The sequence below is a fragment of the Amblyomma americanum genome, chromosome 3, assembly GCF_052857255.1.
Source record: "Amblyomma americanum isolate KBUSLIRL-KWMA chromosome 3, ASM5285725v1, whole genome shotgun sequence".
In the NCBI taxonomy this organism is placed as follows: domain Eukaryota; kingdom Metazoa; phylum Arthropoda; class Arachnida; order Ixodida; family Ixodidae; genus Amblyomma; species Amblyomma americanum.
Window position 1 is genome coordinate 101,830,235 of NC_135499.1, and position 8,624 is coordinate 101,838,858.

The 8,624-nt window shown below is 44.3% G+C and overlaps 1 protein-coding gene across 1 annotated transcript; it reads left to right on the forward strand.

Annotated features, from left to right (window-relative positions):
* Positions 1-1,851: 1,851 nt before the first annotated feature.
* LOC144124750 (uncharacterized) lies at positions 1,852-8,378 on the forward strand. Its single transcript, XM_077657614.1, has 4 exons — positions 1,852-1,964; positions 3,286-3,311; positions 5,436-5,665; positions 7,967-8,378. Exons 1-4 carry the CDS (start codon positions 1,894-1,896, stop codon positions 8,312-8,314), a joined length of 675 nt encoding a protein of 224 aa, XP_077513740.1. The 5' UTR covers positions 1,852-1,893; the 3' UTR covers positions 8,315-8,378.
* The last annotated feature ends 246 nt before the right edge of the window (positions 8,379-8,624 follow it).

Sequence of the window (8,624 nt, forward strand, 5' to 3'; positions counted from 1 at the left end):
GTTTTGTCTAAGACGGTCTGGGGTAGACCACGGAGGAGTCCAAAGCGCTCCTTACGAGCAAGTTATTTTTTCTGCCCAGCGGGAAGTTTGCAATGAAGAATTTTTTTACTTTGCCCGAGCGGTTTATCACTTATTAACACATTAAACATATATTCTAGATTTCTTATTCTCCTATTTTGTTGCTGAATATATTTAACAATTTTGTGAAAGTTTGTGCGAGTCACTCAAATTTTGGCAATGATTTTTCCTCGTACACAATGCATGCCCCATATTTATCTTCTTATTATTTAAATAGAGCTCTTTTAGCAATATTTTGACGTGTTACAATAAAACAAAATACTTAGACTTATGGTTAAAATATGTTTTAGGCACACCCGACACACATTGCCTGTTTACCCGCGGTAAGGAGAGTTGGACCATCTCGCGTCGCTGCCAGTTTTATATAGGTTTCTTGGACTGCTAAATGCATTAGGTAGCTAAGTTTGCTAAAGAAAGCTTTTATTTTAATATAAATGCTTATTCGAAGTACGAACAAGATGAGCTTGATGTAGTTACCCAGAGCGTTTATCTTCATCAGGATAACAAGTATCTTCCCGCGAAGGGATTTGGCTTTGCACAATCTTGGTGCACACTGTGATAAACTTTCGCAACCAGCGTTAATTACACAAGAAAATTGGAACAGTAGAGAAGAAGTTTCGATATATAAACTCCTGCTATGTGGGAGTTATTTTTAGCAGCAAAATGAACCAATAAATGTCTAATCACCATCTGCATAACGCACATTATTCCATCGTAAGTAGGGTTTCATTAGATATAAAATGCCAGCAGTAGATACATACTTCGGGTAAAGCACTGTAATATGCAGAACGATGTTCTGGTAACGGTTCCCAGCTGTTTTTAGAGGCGAGCAAAATGCAAAATAAAAATAAATACTGTACCCATGACTAAATGGCCTTATTCGTAGAAAAAGTCTTTCATGACTGAGGACTCAAGAAAAAAAAGATGAACCGTTTTCGATCTTTGGTGCCTGGGTCCAAGCTGCTGTTTCTTTGGTGCATGTGCTCAACATGTTTAGTACGCTAGTAATGACAATACTTTCTCACTTCATTTTCCACTGGGCATGCAATGTGCAGGCCTTGTGGACGTGAATATGGCGACGAAAGGATTCTTGTGCTTGCTACTGATTGTATTCGGTACACTGTCATGTGAGTATCGCTTCTCGGCCTTTTGGCTAAGATCAAAGTGTATCTTATCAGCTCACCATGTCGTTATAGTAGGTACCTGTGTACCGTAAGTTGCGTGGCGTCAGCTTGAGGAAGATTTATAAGTTACTGCGAAGAAAGATAGACTTAGGCTGCAAAATCAAATATGAGGTCTTGTTGCCTAAAAAACGGAAATGCTGGTTATTGGGACGACAATTTTGTAGTATTGTGTAACAATTTTTGTGCCATAGAAATGGCTTTCCAAGGGTTACACATATGTTGTCGTCGCGAAGGAGCCAATTGTTACGTGATTACATTGTGCAATAAGAGAGGCAATGTTACTTCTTCGTATAAAAAATGTTTTAACCAAAACTGAGTTTTTCTGCAGCGACCAAAATTGCCCTTTGCGTTTGCAATGACGTTGAATCTACAGCACTGTTTTGGTTCACCCTTGGTGGTCTGTACACTTTTAGATATTATTAAGTTACTTATATACTGCGCAAACAGATGAGAAAATTTCAACCATAGAGAGAAATATTTATAGTGTTCAAAAAATTCAAGACTACGATTAAATTATCATGCATTTTCCCGCATCACGAGTATCTTTTTTGCCATGTCCAAACTTGCAAGTATTGTTGTTCGTGTCTGTTTTTGGGTATTGAACGAAGTCTAACAACTGCCGTTTGAATTCATGCATATTGACTGCTATTCGGCTCTACCGATCTCCGCCCGGTTTTTACGACATGCAGGTGGCCAACAGGGGTAAGTAATAGTTACTACTCAATTACTGAGACAAGGTGTCGAGTTTTGCAATCGCCTCTTCTATGCGGCTGTTGATCATGTTTTGCGCATAAAAACAAGAATCGAAAAAGATGTTCATATCGATGAATGAGTTTGTAGCGCGTGAAGTTTGTAGCGCATGAAGAATAACGTGAAAGAAGCTAACACAACTACACTCATTTTGAAGAGTGTATCAAAGCAACGACACCTATCTATGATAAGAGCTGAGTTGATCAATACCATCAGAAAGAAGTTGCCAGGAGAATAAAAATAAATTTCAGTGCATCCGGAAAAAGTTAAGTTTTGAACAGAAAGTTAACATCATAATACGAAGGAATACAATATAACCAATGTATTTTCCAGCACTCACCTGCAGAGTCGACACTTGAAGTGAAACAGTGACATTTCGCTATCGCGAGACTTGAAGAGAGACTCAGATAGTGTAAAGAGACAAGAGAATGGGCAATAGAGCAGGCTAAATAAGTTCAATCCAACTTTCCCCATTGGTTCAATCTACGTTTTTTCATCACTGTGAGGATACTTGGCAATGTGTAGGCAACACAGGTAAGCCAGAAGTCACGGGAAGGCTTAGCGATATATACTGGCTTTGAGTTTTATGCCTAAGGTTTTGCAGGTGAAAACTGCAGTTGAAGTGCTATTCAAGTCAATGTTTTTCAGAAATTGTAGTTTTAAGCTTAAAAGTGTAAAATATTTTCAGGCTAACTGACACTACCACCCTAAAAACGAGTAATTACCGTCATGAGAATATCACTGCAGTGCTGCAACTTCTGAGAAGTCATGTAACGCGAATTTAGAAAGTTCCAGCTGCTAATTTGCTTGTTGTTCGTTGTCTTTCAATTTTTCCACAGCGGTTCTCTTACCCCGGCCTCTATTGTGGCCGTCTCCTTTTATGTAGTACCATCAAAATAAATGTTCCGTGAATGAAATGATTCTAAAGATAACTCGTGTAATAAAGATTCTGATATGTGCAAGTATAAGCACGATGAAATCATGTAGGCTGTGCTATGGCGACTGTTGCAGAACGAAATTTTGACCTTAAACTTATATTAACAGTGTAAATCACAATAATATATACTCTTGAACGTGTATATAGCCTGCAAAGCAAAAAAAAATCAGCTTTCGAAAATCTGTTGCGCAGGTGGTTTACCGAAAATACTTAATTTTATTCTCGCTGCCTTCGTCAAGCTTGATTTTGTTTCGCGGTTTTAACTGTACTTTTATGTGTAAGCAAACATTTTGCTGCAACCAGGACTTTAATTTAGCTTGATATCTTGCCTTACAGTTTTGGTGATGACCGCACCCCGAAAGGTGAGTTACTTTCTTGCAGTAACGTGGCGCGTATAATGAGGACGATGACAGTTTGTCGAGTGTCATTCGAGACCATTGAGCTATATGTGTGAGCTGTACAGAGTTCTAATGACGTTCAGTGAAACTGTGTTGTGAGGGGAAAGACTGCAGGCCGAGATTACTACACATTAAAAGGTAAAAGAAATAAGCGAGGCGGTATGTAAAAAAAAAAAGCCTGAGAGAAAGCGACCTAGGGACTCAAGACAAACAAGCAAACAAAAAATAAACACTCGCGGTAGGCAAAGGAGGGAGCTCAAGAAAAAAAAAGGCAAGGCCCACTCAAGCTTCAGCGTTACAAACATGAGCCTGGTAGGTGGTGCGTCGGGCGAGGAGGAGTGGCGGGGCGTCGGCGCAGTCTGGGGGATCCGGTCGCTGCTCTGAAGGAGACGTAGTGTGGACGGCGCTGTCCACGGCAGGCGTCAGTACCACAGCGTTTGCGTAAGGTTGATGGCGGTATCCACGGCGGGCATCAACGCTGCCGTAGAAACTCTTCAGGCCTGTGCGACCCGGGTGCGGCCCCCTGGTCAGGTAGCCCAGGGAAGGAGCGGTAAAGATAGAGGCGGCGCGTGTTCAGAGGCTGCGGCCACGCGGAAGGCAGGAAGGGAACAGCGGCGTCTGGGCCTGGTGGCTCAGGCTGTCGACGGCGGGCCGATCAGGTCTGGTAGCCCGGACGTCTACGGCTGAGGCCCAAGCCTGAGCTCGGGGGGCCAGCTTATATGGTACTCGTCCGTCGCCCACTGCGTTCTTCCTGTTCTCTCCCGCACGCTCTCTACGCCACACTCCACCCCGCTTCTCCTTCTTTGTGCGCGACCCCGCGTGTCTTCTCCAGCCGCCGTGTGGCGCTGGCTCCTTACATTTGTGCTTGAGAATTATTCGCACGTAAAGGATGAAATCTGCCTGCATGTGAACTCTTACAGCACTGCAGTATCATGCGACGTCAGGGTCTCATGGTATGTTATATCGGATAGATATAGCTAACTAGAATTAGGGGTGTCTGAAGGAGCTTGAAACACAGACTATAATGGACACTGCAGTGAAATTCAGAAATAGCTTCCTTTTTATGAATAAGTTCGAGTCATGTGTTACTTTTTGGTTCTTTGACCAGGCAACCATGTTTCTACGCTGAGAAATTCACGCATACTGCTTTGGCGCAAACATTTCGAAAGGTAATTCACTAACACGCCTGGAAACCATCTTCACAGGAATGTTGATGGCTAAGAAGAGAGAAGAGACTTTTTTCACAGCACCAGCACAAAGTTTGTGCAGCACGCATATCCAGAGAACGAGGGATAAACAAGCTTCATTAGCAATATCACTGTCCACTGCGGGACCAGATGAACCTAAGAAGTTCTACATATAAGCTAACATGCAAGTCTCGAGGCTCTGTACAGAGGTAGCACAGCCTACGAACTTTTATACACAGCAAGAGTTTGGATGGAATTGGAGAGATTTGGGAGAGGACTTCGCCTTGAAGTCGACATAGTCAGGCTGATGATGATTATGATGCATGAGCAAACCTATGCCGCTCATAAAAAGCCAGCAAGCATTTCGCCATCCCTATTGACAAAGAAGCGAGGTCATTATTTTGAACAAACCCCAGCTAATATACCGTGATCGGAACACACGCTCCCAATTCTGCCTAGACTGTCTCTTCAGGCCCAGCATGTCCGCGGCGACTTTATATCTATACGGCAGCCGATGTTTTTCGGCGCCTACAGGCCACGTCAATATCGTTTACCCAGGCCAAAACCTGTTGTAAAACTGTTATTGCAAAAAACACGCCTTTCTTATGTTGCGTGTAATCGACTATTATTGTATATCACCTCGCACTGAGGCGCGTATTGTGAGGTGTATGAAAGACCTGCACCTCTTAATGTATGCCGGGGTTGTGAAGAGCCGTCTCATCATTTCGGTCCTCCCGGTCTACAGATGTGCCGTAAGAGTTGAATTATAGGGCTCAAAAGCAAGTCATGTGGATCGAAAACTTTTTACGAGGGTTGTGCTTCGTGCTGCGGGTGCATGTATTGGGCTCGACATGAACGAGTCATTGACTTGATTTCTTTCTCGTGGCTCATGCTCCTCCAGTGGCAAGAAGCACCAGCGACGTGGCATCCATGCTGATCACTCGGCTGGTGGCTGACGTGCTGCTGAACGCGAGCCAGTCGTTGAGTGGCAGCACCAGTGTCCACGAACAAATGGACGCCGTCCTGCTGGAGTCGGCTCACCGCTTGAACGCCATGGGCCACCTGCTGGCCAAGATGGGAGCGGCCGTCAAGGTTGGCGGCCGTAAGCTGCGTGACGCCGACGGAACCCTGGTCAGTAGGTGCCGAGTTTTGAACTCGTTTATGCACAACACTTAAATGCGCAGCTTTTTCCTGGAGTTTATTGCGGAGCCTAAAGTTGAGCTACCATCATTTATTAAACATCTGTACATTGAATATTCGAAAATCAGCTTCTCGAACTGCATGGTATCAAAAGAATTTTACCAAATTTTAAATCATTGTAAGGTTTCTGTTAAGGAGTGAGCCTTCACCAATGTTACGGTAGATAAGGGCTGTTCGCGGTGCATGTTCTCCTTCTTAGGTTTTTCAGTCAGATTTAAAGCAGTCATTTTAATATTTAACCACCGAGTTTTTGTCTAAAAATTCGAGGTATTTTTATGCGACAAGTGCTACAAAATAATTGTCTAGGCAAACCGCAGTAAATTATTCTGTTTAACTGTCGACTGCCTAGGTGTTCTTATATAGCAGAAAAAATGCGTGGAATCCGCGTTTAAGCCACCATCAAAATCAGTTTATCATGGCTGGCAAATGAAACGTCTTACACCGGCGCGTTGCTAGAATACCAACCAGTCGAAACATTTCGGTACGTTGCATTGTTTCTTGTTACCTTTCTTCCTCGCGTATCTGGGGTTTAAACGCTCAGGTTGTACTCATTCGCTGAGAAAACGTATGAAGAAAGGCACGGAAAAATGATAACCGCAAACACAAAATAATGACCGCCACTTATGGCGAGTTTTCCATTGTAGACATTTCTGCATATCTTCTTTATAATGAATGACAACATAGTAGCGAATGAGTGTACAAAAGCTTGAAGCTGGGGGTGAAATTGGCATCTTTGTCTGAAATTTCTTTTCTAGAGTGATCCGAAGGTTGCGGTGCTATTAATATTCCTGTCACTCAGTATAATTACTTCATTCAATGGCATTCAAGTGGTTGTGTACCTCGGTGTTTAGTGACAAAAAGATTTCTCTAACTAAAGAGGTGCTATTTTGATTCCTTCTCTTCATCTTTTTTTGCCTGCAATTCAGGCCCGAGGGATCAACAGTTAATCATAGTAGTAGGTGAAGGTGTAGGTGAAAAACTTTAGAGCCAACAACTGTAACTTCCACCTTGCGTTAAATACGCGAGCTAAGCGCCGGTCCACGGATGGCTTTTGCGTAAGGACAGCTTTACTTGCCCTCTCATCGGCATACTTTATGTTCTTTAACTTGCTCTAGAAATGAATTCTTATCTTCTGAAGTCCTGTATTTAATTGATTCTAATGCTGTGCTGCACCAAACCTAAGCCACATCCTCGGCATGATCGCATGGTCCTCAAAGTTTACTCTCAGGGGCTAAACACAACTGGAAGTGTATTTCTCAGTTCGATGCTTTGTCTTTGTCGCAGAATGAGAGCAATTTTAGAGAATTCTTGTGAACGCTCTTGCGAACTATAGACACCTGGCGCCCTTTAGTCGATTTTGTATTCCGTGTTTGAGCCCAACTGGTATAGCAGTGCAGTGTTTCCTATGGCAGTCGACGAAGTCGAATCCGATACGTAAACTTTGCAGACAAAATTATGCTGTATCGAAACAAGTGCGTAAAGTTATAACACACACACACACACACACACACACACACACACACACACACACACACACACACACACACACACACACACACACACACACACACACACACACACACACACACACACACACACACACGCACGCACGCACGCACGCACGCACGCACGCACGCACGCACGCACACACACACGCACGCACGCACGCACGCACGCACGCACACACACACACACACACACACACACACACACACACACACACACACACACACACACACACACACACACACACACACACACACACACACACACACACACACGCACGCACACACACACAGCCGCCGCGGTGGCTGAGTGGTTATGGCGCTCGGCTGCTGGCCCGAAAGACGCGGGTTCGATCCCGGCCGTGGCGGTCGAATTTCGATGGAGGCGAAATTCTAGAGGCCCGTGTACTGTGCGATGTCAGTGCACGTTAAAGAACCCCAGGTGGTCGAAATTTCCGGAGCCCTTCACTACGGCGTCTCTCATAGCCTGAGTCGCTTTGGGACGTTAAACACCCCCCCCCCCACACACACACACACACGCGCGCACGCGCACGCGCACATCGTCTATTAAGTCGGGAAATGAGAAATGAACTTAAATTTCACACAAGTTCACAGCACCTCTGAACTTTAAGTGCACAGATTTAAAAAAGAGGTGCTATTTTGTGTCGGAATTACTGGTCAATAAATCATAAAGAGGTAACAGGAATATTGTTTCTCTACATTACAGAGCATCATCTTGGGGCCTGCCAAGTTCCGAAGGCAGAAAGCCTCACTGTGGGCCATCGACATCGCCAGTCTGGGGAACTGCTCTACAGAGGCTCGACTCTCGCAGATCACTGCGAAGATTATCACCACATACGCGACTCGAACCAAGCCGTCGTCCATCTACAAGGGAGCGGAGCAGATTGGGGACATCGTGGGCTCGACGGGCGACACACTTGAAGACATCGCAAGCAGGTTGGCAGCAAGCCGAGAGAATGGCACTGCTGAACTAACAAAACCGGAGCTCAGTGAAACTGGAGAGGAACTACTTCACCAAATCAGCGAAATCATTGTCAACCATCACGCTCACTGAGAGATTTCATCAAATAGCTATATCATAATAATAAAAAGAAACGCAGAGTGTCCTGCTGACTGGCTTTGCCTATTATTCTTTTTTAGCATGCATGTTATGGTTTCTGATTTTCAGGCGGACACAGCAACTTTGTACAAACCAACAGAATATGATTTTAAGTCTAGAAGTCTCTCAGAGTTAACACTCCCAAACATGTCTGTCAAGACTGAGGCACTGATTTATTTATTGGATGGGCAGTACATGGTACTGCTCGTGGAGCAAGACAAACAGAGGTAATTAGTCTCCTGCCGAGGACCTGGCCCCACTGGCC

What these genes read in the sequence shown, in the direction of transcription:
- LOC144124750 (XM_077657614.1), top strand. Translation starts at nt 1,894, where the DNA reads ATGCATATTGACTGCTATTCGGCTCTACCGATCTCCGCCCGGTTTTTA. An exon ending in CATGCAGGTGGCCAACAGGG is followed by an intron (nt 1,965 to 3,285) that starts GTAAGTAATAGT and finishes CTTGCCTTACAG; the next exon opens with TTTTGGTGATGACCGCACCC. An exon ending in TGATGACCGCACCCCGAAAG is followed by an intron (nt 3,312 to 5,435) that starts GTGAGTTACTTT and finishes ATGCTCCTCCAG; the next exon opens with TGGCAAGAAGCACCAGCGAC.